The sequence below is a fragment of the Peromyscus leucopus genome, chromosome 1 (genome assembly GCF_004664715.2).
Source record: "Peromyscus leucopus breed LL Stock chromosome 1, UCI_PerLeu_2.1, whole genome shotgun sequence".
NCBI classification, from domain to species: Eukaryota; Metazoa; Chordata; class Mammalia; order Rodentia; family Cricetidae; genus Peromyscus; species Peromyscus leucopus.
Window position 1 is genome coordinate 117,560,391 of NC_051063.1, and position 19,981 is coordinate 117,580,371.

Here is a 19,981-nt window from a genome sequence, read left to right on the forward strand (position 1 = left end):
TTTTGAGAACCTATTCTTTATACTGGATTGCCTTGCCCAGGCTTAATAGAAGGGGAGGTGATTAGTCTTACTACAACATTTTTAATATCCATGGAAGGCCCCTTTGCTGAACAGAAACAGAGGAGGCGTGTATTTGGAGGCAGGGTTGAGGTGAGGAGAAGGGAATGAGAAAAGATGTAGGGGAAACTGAGGTCAGGATGTAAAATAAATAAATTTAAAAATAAAAAAGGAAAAAAAGTAAATACATAAATATAAGCTAAATAATGTCAATAAGTTAGTAACAATAGAAATGCAAACATTAATGTTGGTTAATTTTTTTAAATTATTTTTTATTAGTTCATAAAATATTTATGTTATCTGACAATCTGAAATAAGTCACTTTTTTGCCTTGTCAAGGATTTCCTGGTCAAGAACTGGGGGATACAATCCCATCCTCCTTCATCTATCATAACACCTCAGGTCACCTGTACTATGTAACTCAGGAAAAAAAGGATCTAACTAGAAAAAATTTTATGATTCTTCCAAGTGGGCCTCTGTCCTAAACTAGATGTCCACATCATTTTATTCCCATTCATATTCTTACCACCATTAAGTAAGTCTTTAGAATCTTCAAGTGATATATTAAAATTTAAGCAGAAGGAGATAGTTGTGGGGAATTTTTGCAGAAATATTTTTAATTAAGAAATATTTTGTGTGTCCTTTAGAGTTTATTTTAATCTATTCTTTGTGAGTTTCCTAAAATGTGTATTTTTTACTCATTACCACTCTTCCCCAACTCTTCGCCTCTCACCCACATTTGTGCCATATTTTTTTTTAACCTATCAAGACAAATTTGTGCTGTCTAAATATTCTTGGATGTGTAGCCTTCTCTTGGAACATGGTTCACTTAGTAGGAACTACATTCTTAGAGCAAGCTTTCCAAACCTCTCCCAGAAGCTATCAGTTGCCACTGGCTCCAAGGTTTAGAGTGCAATTTTCTCCACAGATTCCATCTCTCTGATGGGATATGGTCTGGCTTGGCAGGTTTATAATCATTACATTTAGAGATCCAACCATTTATTCTCTTAATAGATTCTTCAAACAAGGTAACTGGGTTCTGCAAAGTGTAGGCCATTTTTGTATAGTGTTTACATACATATATATGTATACTTTTAATTGTGTGTGTGCACATGCATGCATATCACAGAGTGTGTGGAAATCAGAAGACAGCTTGTAGAAGTCTGTTTTTTTCTTTCAATGTGGATTCCAGGGATCAAACTCATGTTGTCAGGCTTAGCAGCAAGTACATTTACCAGCAGAACCATCTCGCATCCCTTAACTATTAATCAACAATAAGAAAGCATGTTTAGTTTGGATGCTATATCCCGAGAAACTGTTTACATATGTCATCTATTTTGATGCCACAGCAACCATGGAGACATTTTCCATTTTCCATATTCTGTTCCCATTTTATATATATTAGCCTAGGTTTTTATAGTTAATGTGTGACAGGGGTCAAATACTGGATTTGGTACATTGAAAATTCCTATTGTCTCTGTTCAAAATAAAAGGCTCACCATTTACATTTTAACAAACACAATTTGAGAGACGGGTGTTTACATAGTTCGTGAACTTGGCTCTATTTAACCTCATTACAAAAGGTTTCATGATTTCACAAGAAATTTTCTACAGTGAATACAAATCCACATTGTCATAACTATGGGAAATGCTCAAAGAATGATAAAGAATGAATGGTTATGGAATTTAATATTACCATAGCACATTGGACAATAAGAAAACATTGTATTCAACAGTTATAAGGAAAACATGCTTAATAAATACACCGAAATATTTATCAGAATTACAAGAACCTGATAGCATTTACTAAATGCTTCATAAACAGTATTCCATTTAATGTTCCTGACAATCAAAAGGTGTCTCTTCTTTGCTCTGCTATTCTGGTTTTAAGATGAAGACATGAAGGCTTAGTTTGTATTGCACAATCTCACTTGCATCTAGGAAGTGAGAAAATCAGTGTTTAAAACTATATCTTTCTTCAATTCCAGGGGCAGTGTTTATTACCTCAAAATCATAAATCCTACTTATCAAATTGCATGTCTTTCAATATCAATAAATGTTGCTATCTCAAAATAAGCCATTGATAACCAATTTTACAAGATAGTAGAGAAAAAAATCACAGAATCAGATGGCCTTGAGGTATGGATGATGTTACTGCAGAATAACTTGGCAGGATTCAATGTAGTCTTCCACAGTTCTGTCTACCTCTGCAACACTGGCTGTACCTGTGACTCTTCCCTCTGTCAGGCATCTGCAGATCACTGTGGTTTCCTACCCATGGCCAATTGTAAAACATTTGGAATATCTCATGGCATCCTGGGGATTTCATTCTCTACATTCTTTTTGCCATTAAAGTACACTATTTGATATTTAGCTGAATCCATTTTTAAAACACAAAAAGAAATTGTATAAGTAAGGATGTGATCCACATTCCTACTTTCTCAGTGGAACCCCCCCAGCACTTCAGGTTTTCCCATCTTGTAGACTTTTCCATGTCTTGGGTGTATGATATACTTTGCCAGCATTTATGTGTTATCCACATGTATTTTAGGATGGAGGCCTAGAAGAACGATTCTGTTTGCAAGTTGGGATGCAGAAGAATTTGGCCTTCTTGGTTCTACTGAGTGGGCAGAGGTAGGTTAACAATTTGCTTCCATATAAATGACAAAGCAGTTGGGACTTTTTTATGAATAACAAATGATTCCAGTCAGGCAATGCTTAGAGCTTTTCTAAAACACTTCTGCTGTGTGTTCAACCTTTTGATATTGCAACATAATGTCCTGTAGACAAAATTCATTCTGAATAATCGCACAATCAAGTTATTCTTAAGAGTCACTGAATGACAATCATTTCATAATGTTTACAATTTTGTGTTGGATTGCATTGATACCTATACTTGACTGCATGTTGCCCACAGGACAGGTTGCACATGCCTAATTATCCCAAAGGGTAGCATCATTGCTCACAAATCTACAAGAGGGCAAGAGAATCACTCAGCTGATAAAGGCACTTGCTGCCAAGCTGATTATTTGAGTCCAGTTCTTGGGACCCAGATGGTGGGAGGAGAGAGCTGATAGCTGCAATCTGTCTTCCTTCCACCACATATGTGTCATGGCATGGATGCTTCCATAGCATGCACACAAACACTAAATCAATCAATAAAACTATAAGAACTTTTTTACAACTCAGCAAAACTTATCTTAAGAATTCAGTTTTATTTGAATTTTGAGAAACACCTAATGTCAACTGCTGAACCTAATTTATCTTTGTGTTTTGACAATGCAATATAGTAAATAAATCAGGGTACTGGACACCAAATACAAAAAATGAACATGGAAGTTTCTAATGGGTTTCTTCCACACCACTCAAAACAGCTTTAGGTGCTAGTCACAATGAGCCTTCAGGTTCTATAGTAAGGCCTGGTTTACATTTAAAGCCCTCTCTATTAAATACGGCAGACAGTGAAGCAGACAGAGTATTTACCAGCACTCCTAAATAATAACTCCATCAGAATTTATTATTGGCTTGGAGTGACAGAGCAGTAAATACACACAGCATTGCTATCTTCTCCACCAGCTTCCTCTTGTTGCTTGAACGCTCATGTGACTCCTGTTAAACATAAGCGTTACAGGTTTCTCTGAAAACCTGCTGAATTCCTGTTGTTCAGGTGAAGTTTTTCTCCATAAAAAGTTTTATCCTTGTGTCAGGCAAACCTATGAATATTTCAGGAAATAGAAATAGTCTGTGTCTATAGAGTTGTTATTGTTATTATTGTTTTTTTTTTTTTTTTTTTTTTTTTTGGTTTTCAGTCTTGTTATTTAGCCCAGGATGCCCTGGAACTCCCACAATCCTCTTGTCTCAACCCCTGAACCACTACATTGTGAACATATTGTCTTTTATCATTCAGAGCTGCATAGACTTTCCTTATTTTCTTCCTTACAATCAAAATTCTCAGGATATGCAATGTTTTAGAGACCCCAAATGTCTTAGTAGCACTTTGCCACACTTCTTAGTTCTAAAAGTGTGCAATCTGTCAAATTACCAGTAGGTGGCAAAATACTACAAGAGAATTGGCTTCATGGTCAGATTTCCCTTGTAAATTTCCTGACCACTAAATATAAACAGCTCATTCCTTGTGAATCGCAGAAATCATCGCTGTTTAAATAATGACTGTATTTTTAAAGTATATTTCTACTGAAAAGACTCCTAAATTGATGTTTACTGAGAAAAATGAGGGATGGTTGTGCATGTTCAAAACCTCAACTGCCTTCTCATCTACAGTGTGTGTTCATGCTTTCAAATGTAGTTTAGAAAGTGTTGCTCTTGTTTCTCACTGGCAACCACTGTAGAACTTCCTCAAACCAACTTTCTTTTGATACTTTTATATGCCAAACTTGTGGGACACATGATCCACCTTCATTCAGACATCTACATTCAAAAAGGGAAGATGGGTCTTGGGTTAGAGGCAATCATATAATGCTTATAGTTTTTCTTTTATTTATTTGTTTGTTTTTTTAATATCTTATTATAGGAACATTCCAGACTCCTCCAAGAACGTGGTGTGGCTTATATTAATGCTGATTCTTCCATAGAAGGTGAATATTGTTGGCCTCAATAGAGAACATATTATTACTCTGGAGATAACAATTAGTAGAAGAGTTGTATTCTAGTGCAGAATTAACATGGGGTTAGAATATGTGTGACTGTTTTCACACCACTTCCCTTGATTCAAGGCTGACTGCATGAGTGACTAAGAGACATTCCCTCACTCTGTATTGCAGTGCTGGTCCAGGAAGGCAGTATTCCTTACTTTGCCTCCTCTATCAGATTCTCTTAAATATGGTGACAATTACCTGCCGAATGCTTAAGTCATGAAATTGAAGAACTTTTTACTTTTGAATGATGTATGACATTTAAATATAGAGACTTGAGAGATGACTAAGTCAGCAAAAGCACTTTGAGACAAGCCCCACAAACTAAGTTGTATCCTAGGAACCCATTTAAAGTTGGACAGTGAGAACTGACTCCATAAAGTTGTATTCTGACTTTCACATGTACACAATCACACACACATGCACACACACAGTATAAATTTACCATGCCAACATGGTAACACAATGTCTTGATGGAGTCACATTAACATTTACATTTTCTTCTTCATCTGCATTTCTGAGTATCTTTGTTTCAAAGTTTAGCATTCTTAGTGCAGGTCAGTTCCCCTTCCTCATCTCAGTTAATGGACAATGGAAGTGCCATTGAGAACAGACTGCCATCTCCTTCCTTTGTGATTTTAAGGTGTGTGTGTGCGTGTGCGTGTGTGTGTGTGTGTGTGTGTGTGTGTGTGTGTGTGTGTGTGTGTGTGTTTGAATCTGTTTACCTCTAAAGAAAGTACCTATCTCAAAGGCTTTTATCATGCTTTTAAAATGAATTGGTGTTTGCAAACTCCATGATATCTGACATGCATACAGTGACTATTCAAAATCTCCAATGTGATTATCATTTTTTCCTTACATAAATCATATATTCTGGGATCTAGTTATAGCACGGTGACAAAGAGGTTACCTAGAATGCTCCATGTCCTTCACTTATTTTCCTACGTTATAAAACTGCAAGTACAAATATGATCATATGGCACATGTGTGCATTACAGAATAAATACTCCAAGTAAGTATTTCAAATAATGCAAAATGATGTTTTATCTTTATTGATAGATTCAAACATTTGACTTGTCTGACATTTTAGTACATCACTGGCCTTAGATGACTATGTCATATGTGGAACTGGATCATAATTTTTTTAGGATCAATAACAAGTACACATAGGTACAGTGTGATTGAGATACCACATATCTCATTTGATATTGCATTTTTTGGTTAGATGTTCATTTATCTTATTTTATTTTTTATTTATTTTACAATACTATTCAGTTCTACATAATAGCCACAGATTCCCTTGTTCTCTCCCTTCCTGCCCCCCTCTCCTTCCCCCAGCTCACCACCCATTCCCACCTCCTCCAGATCAAGGTCTCCCCCGAGGACTGGGATCGACCTGATAGACTCAGTCCAGGCAGGTCCAGTCCCCTCCTCCCACACTGAGCCAAGCGTCCCTGTATAAGCTCCAGGTTTCAAACAGCTAACTCATGCAACGAGCCCAGGATCTGGTACCACTGCCTGGATGCCTCCCAAACAGATCAAGCCAATCGACTGTCTCACCTATTCAGAGTGACTGATCCAGTTGGGGGCCCCTCAGCCTTTGGTTCATAGTTCATGTGTTTCCATTCGTTTGGTTATTTGTCTCTGTGCTTTATCCAACCTTGGTTTCAACAATTCTCGCTCATATAAACCCTCCTCTACTCACTAATTAGACTCCCAACGCTCCACCTGGGGCCTAGCCATGGATGTCTGCATCCAAATTCCTCAGTCCTTGGATGGGGTTTCTGGCACAACTATTAGGGTGTTTGGCCATCCCATCACCAGAGTAGGTCAGTCCCGGTCCCGGCTTTCTCTCGGCCATTGCCAGCAGTCTTTTGTGGAGGTATATTTGTGGATTTCTGTGGGCCTCTTTAGCACTTGTTTCTTCCTTTTCTCATGTGGTCTTCATTTACCATGGTCTCCTATTCCTTGTTCTCCCTCTCTTTTCTTGATCCACCTAGGATCTCCCGCTCTCTTTCCCTTGACCCTCACCCTTCATTGCTCCCACTCATGTCCAGGCTGTTCATGTAGATCTCACCCATTTCTCCGTGTCTTTCTTGAGGTCCTGTTTTCCAGATAGCCTCACTGGTGATGTGAGTAGCAGTCCAGTCATCCTTGTTCCACATCTAGCATCCTCCTATGAGTGAGTCCACACCAAATTTGTCTTTCTGAGTCTGGATTACCTCACTCAGGATGATTTTTTTCTAGATCCATTCATTTGCCTGCAAACCTCATGATGTCATTATTTTTCTCTGCTGAGTAGTATTCCATTGTGTATATGTGCCACAATTTATTTATCCATTCTTCAGTTGAAGGGCATCTAGGTTGTTTCCAGGTTTTGGCTATTACAAACAATGCTGATATGAACATAGATGAGCAAGTACTCTTGTGGTATGATTGAGCATTCCTTTGGTATATGCCCAAGAGTGGTATAGCTGGATCTTGGGGGAGATTGATTCCCAATTTTCTAAAAAAGCACCATATTGATTTCCAAAGTGGTTATACAAGCTTGCATTCCCACCAGCAGTGGAGGAGAGTTCCCCTAGTTCCACATCCTCTCCAGCATAAAGTGTCTTCAGTGTTTTTGATCTTAGCCATTCTGACAAGCGTAAGGTGGTATCTCAGAGTTGTATTGATTTGCATTTCCCTGATGATTAGGGATGTTGAGCAATTCCTTAAATATCTTTCAGCCATTTGAGTTTCCTCTGTTGAGATTTCTCTGTTTAGTTCTAAAGCCCATTTCTCAATTGGACTGTTGGTCGTTTTGATGTCTAATTTCTTGAGTTCCTTATATATTCTGGATATCAGTCCGATGTGGGGTTGGTGAAGATCTTTTCCCATTCTGTAGGCTGTCACTTTGCCTTGTTGACCATATCCTTTGCTCTACAAAAGCTTCTCAGTTTCAAGAGGTCCTATTGATTGATTGTTTCTCTCACTGTGGGTGCTACTGGTGTTATATTTAGGAAGTGATCTCCTATGTCAATGCGTTCAAGACTCCTTCCTACTTTATCTTCTAGCAGGTTCAGAGTAGCTGGATTTATGTTGAGGTCCTTGATCCACTTGGACTTAAGTTTTGTGTACGGTGACAGATATGGATCTATTTGCAGCCTTCTATACCTTGATATCCAGTTATGCCACCACCATTTGTTGAAGATGTTTTCTTTTTTTCAATGTACCCTTTTGGCTTCTTTGTCAAAAATTTTATGTTCATAGGTGTGTGGGTTAATGTCAGGGTCTTCAATTCGATTCCATTGGTCCACATGTCGGTTTTTATGCCAATACCAAGCTGTTTTTATTACTGTAGCTCTAGAGTAGAGCTTGAAGTCAGGGATTGTGATGCCTCCAGAGGTTGTTTGATTGTACAGGATTCTTTTGGCTATCCTGGGTTTTTGTTTTTCCATATGAAGTTGAGTATTATTCTTTCCAGGTCTGTGAAGAATTGTGTTGGTATTTTGATGGGGATTGCATTGAATCTGAAGATTGCTTTTGGTAAGATTGCCATTTTTACTATGTTAACCCTGCCTATCCATGGGCATGGGAGATCTTTCCATTTTCTGACATCTTCTTCAATTTCTTTTTTTCAGAGACTTAAAGTTCTTGTCATATAGGTCCTTTACTTGCTTGGTTAGTGTTACCCCAAGGTATTTTATGTCATTTTTGGCTATTGTAAAGGGTGATGTATCTCTAATTGCCTTCTTAGCTTCTTGTCCATTGTATACAGGAGGGCTACTGATTTTTTTGAGTTGATCTTGTATCCTGCTATGTTGCTGAAGGTGTTTATAAGCTTTATCAGTTCCTGGGTGGAATCTTTGGGGTCACTCAAGTATACTATCATGTCATCTGCAAATAGGGAAAGCTTGACTTATTCCTTTCCAATTTGTATCCCCTTAATCTCCTTATGTTGTCTTATTGCTCTGGCTAGAACTTCAAGTACTATATTGAACAAGTATGGGGAGAGTGGACAGCCTTGCCTCGTTCCTCATTTTAGTGGAATTGCTTTGAGTTTCTCTCCATTTAATTTGATATTGGCTGTTGGCTTGCTGTAAATTGCCTTTATTATGTTTAGGTATGTTCCCTGTATTCCTGATCGCTCCAAGACTTTTATCATGAAGGGGTGTTGGATTTTGTCAAATGCCTTTTCTGCATCTAGTGAGATGATCATGTGGTTTTTTTCTTTGAGTTTGTTTATATGGTGTATTACTTTGAGGACTTTCGTATGTTGAACCACCCTTGCATCCCTGGGATGAAGCATACTTGATCATGGTGGATAATTGTTCTGATGTGTTCTTGGAGTCTGTTTGCCAGTATTTTATTGAGTATTTTTGCATCAATGTTCATGAGGGAGATCTGTCTGTAGTTCTCTTTCTTTGTTGTATCCTTGTTTGGTTTAGGAATCAGGGTAATTGTAGCCTCATAAAAGGAGTTTGGTAATGTTCCTTCTGTTTCTATTATGTGGAACAATTTAGAGAGTATTGGTATTAACTCTTCTTTGAAGATCTGGTAGAATTCTGCACTGAAACCATCTGGTCCTGGGCTTTTTTTTCTTGAGAGACTTTTAATGACTGTTTCTATTTCCTTAGGGGTTATTGGGCTATTTAAATAATTTATCTGGTCTTGATTTAACTTAGGTATGTGGTATCTATCCAGAAAAATGTCCATTTCTTTTAGGTTTTCCAGTTTCATGGAGTAGAGGTTTTTGAAATATGACCTTATAATTCTCTGGATTTCCTCAATGTCTGTTGTTATGTCCCCCTTTTCATGTCTGATTTTGTTGATTTGGATTCTCTCTCTCTATCTTTTGGTTAGTTTGGATAAGGGCTTTTCTATCTTGTTGATTTTGTCAAAGAACCAACTCTTTGTTTCATTAATTTTTTGTATTATTCTCTTAGTTTCTAATTTATTAATTTCACCTCTCACTTTGATAATTTCATGGCATCTATTCTTCCTGGGAGACTTTGCTTCTTCTTGTTCTAGAACTTTCAGGTGTGCTGTTAAGTCACTAGTGTGAGATTTCTCCAACTTCTTTATTTGGGCATTTAGTGCTATGAATTTCCCTCTTAGCACTTCTTTCATGGTGTCCCATAAGTTTGGGTGTGGTGGTATTGTGTATTCTAATAAATTTATCTGGGGTCAGAGAACAGACAGCCACTAGATACAAAGGCTAGAAAATGGTGGCACTCACACCTTTAATCCTAGCATTCCAGAGACAGAAATCCCCCTGGATCTCTGTGAGTTCAAGGCCACATTGGAAACAGCCAAGCATGGTGAGACGCCTTTAATCCCAGAAAGCCAGCCTTTAATCCCAGGGAGTGGTGGTAGAAAGTAGAAAGATATATAAGGCGTGAGGACCAGAAACTAGAGGCATTTGGCTGGTTAAGCATGTGGCTGGTTAAGCATTCAGGTTTTGGAGCAGCAATTCAGCTGAAAGCCATTGGGATGAGGACTCAGAAGCCTCCAGTCTGAGGAGACAAGACCAGCTGAGGATCCGGTGAGGTGAGATAGCTGTGGCTTGTCCTGTCTCTCTGATCTACCAGCATGGACCCCAATAACTCGCCTCGGGTTTGATTTTATTAATAAGTACTTTTAAGATTCCTACTACATCTGGCGCCCAACGTTCGTGTTACGAATTCATGAAAAAACTGTTTGCCTGTGGCCTTGTGAGCCCCAGCTCAGGCCCAAGCTACACTCGGCCGGTGGTGGTGGTGGCGCACGCCGGTAGGATTTGCTGAAGGAGGCAGAGGCAGGAGGATCCGGAGTGTGAGGCCGGCCTAGGAGGCTTGGGAGAAGCTTTGGCCCAGACTGAACCACAGTGGTGGGACCATGGAAGCAGTGGCTACTGCTCCACGTTGCCAGCTCCTTCTCATCCTGTTGGTGATTGCGATGACGCTGCTACCAGGGACGAAAGGTTTACTGCTGCTGGTTCAGAGAAGAATTGCCAGGACCATCGTGTTACAAGAAAGCATCGGCAAAGGTCAGTTTGGAAAAGTTTGGCAAGACAAATGGTGGGGAAAAATTGCTGTGAAGATTTTCTGTTCTAGGGAAGAATGTTCATGGTTCTGAGAGACAGACATTTATCAGACTGTGATTGCTCCAAACCACAGAGGAGGCAAAAAAAAAAAAAAAAAAAAAAAAAAAAAAAAAAAAAAAAAGTCTGCAGGAAACCATGACCATGCCTAACAGTGACTTTGAAATCTTCAAAAAGATGACAGGATCCTACAACGATGATTCCACATGGACTATGATAAAGCCATTAAGCCGATTAACACCATGGAAGAATCGACTTTGGACTACAAACTGGTCAGGACAATTTCGAGAGGACTAGTTGAGATGATCCAGCCTGACAGACTACTCAAACAAGGACTTGAAACAAGCCCTGAACTTTCCTATTATGCAGAGACTGGACAAACGATATAGGACTTGATGATTAACCCCAAAATTTTCTTTTCAAGATTCCCTAAAGATATCTTCACCCCTAGAAAGCAAAAAGAAAAAGAGAATATAGATATGAGATAGATCATCGAATCTACTCTGAGAAAAAAGATAAAGAAATAATAGGATAAACAGGTAGATCACTGAATCTACACTGAAGAAAAAGGGGAAGATATAAAAATGACAAAAGGTAGACTACTGAATGTATTATGAATAGAAAAAAGAGAGAATATGGATATAATAAGATAAAAAGGGAGATTATGGAATCTACTTTTTAAAAGGAACTAACTACTTGTTTTAAATAAGATAAGTAATGAAAATTTTTTGGTCTGAGTTTATCAGATGTTACTGGACTGGACATTGTTAATATATATAATGGAGTTTTTTGTCTTTATCTGTCAAATGTTAATGGACTAGACATTGTTAATGTAATCTTGACTGTATATTGTATATACTTATTAGATAGTTTTTCTTGTATTAGTTATAAGCTTTTTTTAATTTTAGACAAAAAGAGAGGAGATGTGGTGGTATTGTGTATTCTAATAAATTTATCTGGGGTCAGAGAACAGACAGCCACTAGATACAAAGGCTAGAAAATGGTGGCACTCACACCTTTAATCCTAGCATTCCAGAGACAGAAATCCCCCTGGATCTCTGTGAGTTCAAGGCCACATTGGAAACAGCCAAGCATGGTGAGACGCCTTTAATCCCAGAAAGCCAGCCTTTAATCCCAGGGAGTGGTGGTAGAAAGTAGAAAGATATATAAGGCGTGAGGACCAGAAACTAGAGGCATTTGGCTGGTTAGGCATTTGGCTGGTTAAGCTTTCAGGCTATGGAGCAACACAGTTCAGCTGAGATTCATTCGGGATGAGGACACAGAAGCTTCCAGTCTGAGGAAACAGGACCAGCTGAGGAATTGGCAAGGTGAGATAGCTGTGGCTTGTCCTGTCTCTCTGATCTACCAGCATGGACCCCAATAACTCGCCTCGGGTTTGATTTTATTAATAAGAACTTTTAAGATTCCTACTACATTTGGGTATGTGGTGTCTTCATTTTCATTGATCTCTAGGAAGTCTTTAATTTCTTTCTTTATTTCTTCCTTCACCCATTGGTGATTCAGTTGAGCATTATTCAGTTTCCACGAGATTGTAGGTTTTCTGTAGTTTTTGTTGTTGAAATCTAACTTTAAACCATGGTGGTCTGATAGATCACAGGAGGTTATTCCAATTGTTTTTTATCTGTTGAGATTTGCTTTGTGGCCAAGTATGTGGTCGATTTTAGAGAAAGTTCCATGGGGTGCTGAGTAGAAGGTATATTCTTTCTTGTTAGGATGGAATGTTCTGTAGATATCTATTAGGTCTAATTCAGTCATGATATCAGTTAAGTCCTTTATTTCTCTGCTAAGTTTGATTTGGGAGATCTGTCCAGTGGTGAAAGTGGGGTGTTGAGATCTCCCACTCTTAATGTGTGGGGTTTTATATGTGGTTTAAGCTTTAGTAATGTTTCTTTTACATATGTTGGTGCCCTTGTGTTTGGGGCATAAATGTTCAGAATTGAAACTTCTACTAAGTGGATCTTTCCTGTGATGAGGATGTAATGCCCTTCTTGATCTCTTTTGATTGATTTTAGTCTGAAGTCTATTTTTTTGGATATCAGGATGGCTACACCCACTTGTTTCTTAAGACCATTTGATTGGAAAGTCTTTTCACAGCCTTTTATTCTTAGGTAGTGTCTGTCTTTGAATTTGAGATGTGTGTCTTGTATGCAGCAGAAAAATGGGTCCTGTTTTGTATCCATTCTGTAATCCTATGTCTTTTTAGGTGAATTAATCCGTTGATTATAATGGATATTAACAACCAGTGATTGTTCATCCCTGTTATTTTTGTTGGTATTGTGTGTGTATTTCTCTTCTTTGGGCTTTACTGCTGTGGCTTTATCTATTGCCTGTGTTTTTGAGTGTGTATCTGACTTCCTGCGGTTGGAATTTTCCTTCTAGTGCTTTCTATAGGGCTGGGTTTGTGGATAGGTATTGTTTAAATCTGGCTTTGTCTTCAAATGTCTTGTTCCTTCCGTCTATGATGATTGAAAGTTTTGCTGGGTATATTAGTCTGGGCTGACATCCATGGTCTCTTAGTGTCTGCATTACATCTGTCCAAGTCTTTCTGGCTTTCAAAGTCTCCATTGAGAAATCGGGTGTTATTCTGATGGGTTTACCTTTATAGGTCACTTGGCCTTTTTAATTTGCTGCTTTTAATATTCTTTCTTTATTCTGTACATTTAGTTGTTTAATTATTATGTGTTAAGGGGACTTTTTTGGGGGGGGTTTAGTCTGTTTGGTGTTCTATAGGCTTCTTGTATCTTCATAGGCATTTCCTTCTTTAAGTTGGGAAAGTTTTCTTCTATAATTTTGTTGAATATATTTTCTGTGCCTTTGAGTTGGTATTCCTCACCTTCTTCTATCCCTATAATTCGTAGGTTTGGTCTTTTCATGGTGTCCCAAATTTCTTGGACATTTTGGTTCATGACTTTGTTGGCTTTAGTGTTTTCTTTGACTGATGAATCTATTTCTTCTACTGTATCTTCAATGCCAGAGATCCTCTCTTCCATCTCTTGCATTCTGTTGGTTATACTTGCATCTGAAATTCCCGATCTTTTACTCAGATTTTCTATTTCCAGCATTCCCTCTGTTTGTGTCTTCTTCATTTTTCTATTTCCTTTTTCAGGTCTTGGACTGTTTCCTTTATTTGTTTCATTGCTTTTTCATGATTTTCTTTCAGTACTTTATTGTTTTCTTCCAGGACTTTATTGTTTTCTTCTAATTTGTTTGCCCTTTCTTCTAGTTGTTTATAGTGTTCTTCCCATTTGTTTGTCTTTTCCTCTCCACAAGCCTCTACCTTCTTCATGATGTTACTCATAAGGCTATTTTTTTCTGCTTCTTCCAATTTTTGATGTTCAGGTCTAGATGTTGGAGGTGGGCTAGGTTCTGGTGATGCTGTATTGCTCTTCATTTTGTTGTATGTACTTATGCCTTGACATCTGCCCATCTCCTTGTGGTTTGTTCTTGGTCTTATCAGTGTACTTGGTTCAGAAAGAGCTGACAGATTCAGGAAGTCTCTCTCTCTTGTCCAGATGGGAGTTCTCTTGTCCAAATTGGAACTCTGGGGCAGGATGGAAGCTCTTATTTGGACAGGAAGTCTGGGGCAGGATGGGAGCTTTTATCCAGACAGGAAGTCGGGGGTAGGATGTGTGCTCTTGTCCAGAAGGGAAGTCCAGGTCAGGATGTGAGCTCTTGTCCAGGAGGGAAGTCCAGGGCAAGATGGGAGCCCTCTCTGGTCCAGAAGGAAAGTCCGGGGCAGGATGGGAGCTGGGAGCCAGTCTCTAAGTTTCAGGAAGTGGCTGGGGTCTCGGGCAGATGGGCGGCGGGGGGGGCAGTTTGCTGAGATTTCAGGGGCTGCTGGGGGCTTGGAGAAGGGGATCCTTCCTTGTGGAGCTAGAAGGGGACCTGACCGGTGGTCAGAACCTGGGACCAAGTTGGGCAGGTCTTCCAGGAATGGCTGGTGTCCAGGGATGGGGTCCGGGTTGGGCCCGGATACTCACCTCTGGTCCAGAAGGGATGTCGTGGGCAGGATGGGAGCTCTAGATGTTCATTTATTAAGAGGTAAAATAAACCACATATTTTTAAATTTATTTTAATATGTAGTCATATACATATAACAAAACAACATTTTTTATTTTCAATTATTTTGTTAATAATGGAGTTTATAAAATTAAAAATATTAAAAACAATACATAAACAACTCTTAATGTCCTCTCCAAAAGAACTGTCATCTTCAAATCCTGTTTCAGTCTCCTGAGTGTTGCATTTGCAAGCCTGCACTATTCTGCCTTCAGTGACATGGATCCTTTAATTTGAGAATAAAAGATATATAACATTCCTGGAAGGAATCTCATGTTGTGGACTCATGTGTATAGTCTCTTCTCAAATAGTCCATTTGTAGAAAAGCAATGATAAGATAGTCGATGTGTGAGGGAGGTGAGTGATGTTAAAAACAGACCAAGGGTAAGAAAGAGGGCAGTAACTAGTATAGAGTGGATACAATGCACAGTGTCACTTAGAGGAGTGAAGGAGATCACTCAGAAAATGTAATATGAGTCCAAAGGGTGAAGAAGTCATGCTGATGTGAGGTTGAACACTGATCCAGACTGAGGGAACAGTATTTGCAAAGACCTTCAGGCTGAGGTCTTGGATTTTGTGGGATGTGAAAATTTGGACAGATAGCTTACAATTTATCTCTCTTCCCAACCTCAGGCCTAGTTTCAGCTTTGTCAGTGCCAAAGACATTGGATTTTTACATTAAGAGGGGAACATTAGAGAGTTTTCATTAATTGCATGTTTGAAGGGATCTTTTTCTATAGAGTTTTGCAACAATCTTTGAATAAATAATAACAGAAACAAAACAAATAAACCATTCTATCTGTTCTGTTTCAGGAAACTATACTCTAAGAGTCGATTGCACACCACTGATGCACAGCTTAGTGTACAACCTAACAAAAGAGGTAAAGAGAAAGACAAACCATCTTAGCAATGCTGCAAATGATACTTTTTTGGGGTGCAATTTTTATGTTGCACATTGATATTGTTCATAGCCCACTTTATTTTCCTGAACTGTCACAGTTAACCAACTCTTTCTCCAGATACTACTTCCCATCTCCCTAACCTCTGTGAGGCAGCCTTTAGGCCACATTCTGTCTACCATTCTCAGTTTGATAATAAGTAAACACACCTTTCAAAGCAGTCACTAGAGTCACACAGTTGCTTAACCTGAAGTTCAATTCCTATACTCTATAACTGCTTTAAACCCCCTTTATGGTGAAATCAATTAACTCAGAATGTAGGAAATACAATGTCTTAAGTGAAAATGCAGAATCATTTTGGGACAAAGACTAGAAGATGCCTTATAGATGCCTTCTTATCTTTTGCCTTGTACTCCAACCTGTGGGTCCATCAAGAGGGCCTGATGTGCTTTCTAACTCTCTTAGCAGCAACAGATACTGAAGGTGGTTGAGAGGCGGCACCAACACTTCTGTGTGAAAGGCTTTTTAAAGAAAGGGTTTTGATAGGTAGTCCAGATGTATCTGGACTTGAGCTCCAGATCTTCCTGTCTCAGCCTCCAGAGTGCTGGAATTACAAGTGTGTACCATCATTCCAGCTGTGTGACAGATTTTTGAGACTCACCTGGAATGTACTGCAAAAACCACTTTTGGGGGAGAGCATTTGCAGTTATTTACAAAGGTTTGCTTGATAAACTGATAATTTAATACAGTATTATACCTTTAAATGTATGCTTCTTAAGAAAATGGAGGATGAATTTGTGTGAGTGAAACAATTTTCCTTTATTCATATTTTATATTTGAAGATGCTGATATATCTTCTTAATCTCTTTCCATGCTAGAAAAATCTAATTTGTGTCTGGATAATTATTTATATATACATTTGTTTCAGTATATAGTACAGTGACTTCTACATTTTTGTATAAAAACTTTAAATAGTGTAGGTGGTCAATAATTTTTTGAGTTGACCTTTCTGAGAACTAGTACACTTGACAGTTATTAAGTATGAATTAAAATATTGTATAATTCTTCCACTGAACCTAAATAACTTTGAAACCTTAGTTATGCTTAGCTTATCAAATATTCCTTATTCAACTTGATATATTCTAATTCTAAAATTCAATAATAGGTTATGCTTCACTCTTTTAAGTTTCTTTTTCGTTTGTTTGTTTTTTGTTTTTTTCTTACCAAGACAAGGTTTCTCTGCGTGGTTTTGGTGCCTGTCCTGGATCTCGCTTTGTAGACCAGGCTGGCCTTGAACTCATAGAGATCCACCTGCCTGTGCCTCCCAAGTACTGGGATTAAAAGCATGTGCCACCACCACCCAGCATCTCTTTAAGCATGAGCCACCACTGCCTGGCCTCTCTTTTAAGTTTTATACCAAAACAACAACAACAACAACAACAACAACAACAACAACAACAACAACAAAACAGATAATAAGTTTCAAGCCTAGTGTTTAGCACAATTACAACAAGCGATTAATTAAAAATACCATTAATTACATTGCATTTTGTTATGTTATTTAATGACTTCATTAAATATCATGTTAGATTTCAGCAATCCTACTGACAAGAATCAATATTAACAGGAATATTTCCATTAGTAAGGTTGTTCCATATGTTTATTTACAGGAATAGCAGAAGTATATGATTTTGAGAGTAGTTTTCTTCTGTCTTTGAAAACAGACCTATGATTGTTCTTCCACAGACAATGACTTGTGACTTGCTAATAGTTTGTTGAATTCTTTTCTATGCACTCCACATCTTCACACTTGCAACTACACATGCACAGACATCTTCCCTTCAGAAATTTCTTAATGTAACTGTCAAATTCCTGTGCTGGGCATTGAACCCAAAGCCTCCGGCATACCAGAAAAACATTCTCACACAGCACCACACAGCAGTCCCATAATTCACACCAATTCAAATGTAGAGATCTCATCTCTTGTTTTGCTGTAATGTAGTTTAACTCTCCACTTTATCATTGAGGCACATTTAAGTTTATGCACCAGATTTGTGAGTATTCTCTTCTTTTTACATGTGTAGCTGCAAAGCCCGGATGAAGGCTTTGAAGACAAATCTCTTTATGACAGCTGGAGAGAAAGGAGTCCTTCACCAGAATTCAGTGGAATGCCCAGGTACACAAACAACCTAACTATCATACCTAGTTTGGTTGTTCTATGGATTGTTTTGGAAATAAAAGGGTGCTCTTTTTTCAATTGTTAGTAAAAAGTAACTTTTAAAATGCCTTGATATCTGACAAATGAATGCAGTGGTTAGATTTGCAATGAAATATTACCCTGTGTTTTGAAATTAAATCTATGAGTTTCAAAAGCTGATTTTTGAGCAAGCTGCATTTCATACAAGAGGAAGCAGCCAAGGTTCTAAAGTCATGGACCGTTCAAAGTACACTGTGAAAAATAATCTTTAAATTTTTTGAAAAGAAAGGGAGAATAATGGTGCTGTAAGGATACGTGATGCTTGTACATGGTACATGTAAAAGGTCACAATGGTGAAAATGAAAGACAATTCCTGTCAAATATCCATCCCATGTCTGTCTATAGTTATTCATTTTCCTGAGCATCAGGCAGTTAACAAATATTTTGTTTACTCTGATAAATTATAACTATGACTGTGTGGTTGTCTTTACATGCAAGAGAAGGAAAACAAGTATCCAATAGTTTGTAAATGCAGACATCTACAGTGTCAACAACTTAAAATGATCAGGTAGAATACATTTAGTTCTAATTATCTGAAAATGTACAACAGAAACAACCGAAGCAAATAGTTTGAAGGAAAGTATTTTCCAACTTCCAGAATCCTTAAATAAATCTGTGACTTATAAACGTGCCACTCCACAGAATTGTATTACACAGGAAGCATGTTTTCAGAACTGAAGTAAATATCCTATTCGAACTATATGTCTAAGGCTATCATATTTGTAATGGTACAACTAGAATTTAGCAATTGACATTTGATCTTCATAAAATGAACATGGCCCTCTAAACTAGTTCTACTAACTTTATCTCTGAAAGGATTAGCAAGCTGGGGTCTGGCAATGATTTTGAAGTGTTTTTCCAAAGACTTGGAATTGCTTCAGGCAGAGCACGATACACTAAAAATTGGGTAAGTCTAAATGAACGAATTTGTAAGGATTAAGTGTGGGTATGTTTTCAACTAAGTTAATAAATTTTACTTCAAAAAGTACTTCTGGCATGGAGGAAGGATTGGAAAGCCAATTGGCTATGACTCATTGGCTGGTTGTCTGTCTGTTTTTTTGAGCCTGTCTTCACATTCCACTTGGCACTCATCTTGCTTCTTGCAGTCTGGAACTTCCATGATTTCCCTTAAATGTATTCTGTCACTCAATATTCACTTCATCATTTAACTTAGTGAGTATTATCTTGGATTCATCTTTCTTAGTTTTCATTCAAAATTAATCCAAATCAGCAAGACATAGCAGTATTTGGATTTTTACCTGTTGTTGTAGCTCAGATCATCAAATAAATAGCAAATCTCTGAAAATATTGGTATAATACAACAAAATCATACCCCATTCTCCATTTCCTTTTTTGTTGTGTTAGAACAATTTTAAGTTTTAAGATTTAAAAGTGTATGTTTTCTAAAATCTTTAAGTAGTTCTATGAAAGCTTATAGCTAAAGATTTTTTGTGTGTTCAAATGACCCCTGAGTTTTGTTTTACAGTGAAGTCTTCTGTCCTTTTAATTTTTTTCTAATTACCACTTACTTCAAGGTTTGTAAGTCATATTTTATGTCTACTTTTTAATTTTCAGATTTACGTTAAGAAGAAAAGAATATCATAGTTATTGTCTTATTTAAGGTTATGATTGCTATGATGAAACCCCATGACCCAAGCAGCTTGGGAAGGATGAAGATCGAAGGATGTTAGGGCAGGAACCTCTAGCTATGAGCTGATGCAGAGGCCATGGAAGAGTGTTGCTTACTGGTTTGCTTGTTCTGACTTTCTCAGTCCAGAGATGGCACCACCCACAATGGTTTGGGCCCTTATCCATCAATCACTAATTAATAAAAAAAATGCCTTACAGGTTTGTCTACAGCCTGACCTTATGGAGGCATTTTATCAATCAAAGTTCCCTCCTCTTTGATGGCTCTAGCTCATGTCAACTGACATAAAACCAGCCAGTACAATTATTAAAATACAAGAGGGAC

The 19,981-nt window shown here is 37.9% G+C and overlaps 1 protein-coding gene across 2 annotated transcripts in view; it reads left to right on the forward strand.

The window, feature by feature from the left end:
- The window catches only part of Folh1b (folate hydrolase 1B), a 65,587-nt gene that overhangs the window by 38,767 nt on the left and 6,839 nt on the right, over window positions 1–19,981 (forward strand). For both annotated transcript variants that reach the window (XM_028856721.2, XM_028856720.2), the window contains exons 11-15: window positions 2,609–2,691; window positions 4,589–4,652; window positions 15,667–15,734; window positions 17,837–17,928; window positions 18,826–18,916. In XM_028856721.2, the coding sequence (XP_028712554.1) occupies window positions 2,609–2,691; window positions 4,589–4,652; window positions 15,667–15,734; window positions 17,837–17,928; window positions 18,826–18,916 (398 nt within the window). The remainder of the gene's footprint in view (window positions 1–2,608; window positions 2,692–4,588; window positions 4,653–15,666; window positions 15,735–17,836; window positions 17,929–18,825; window positions 18,917–19,981) is intronic.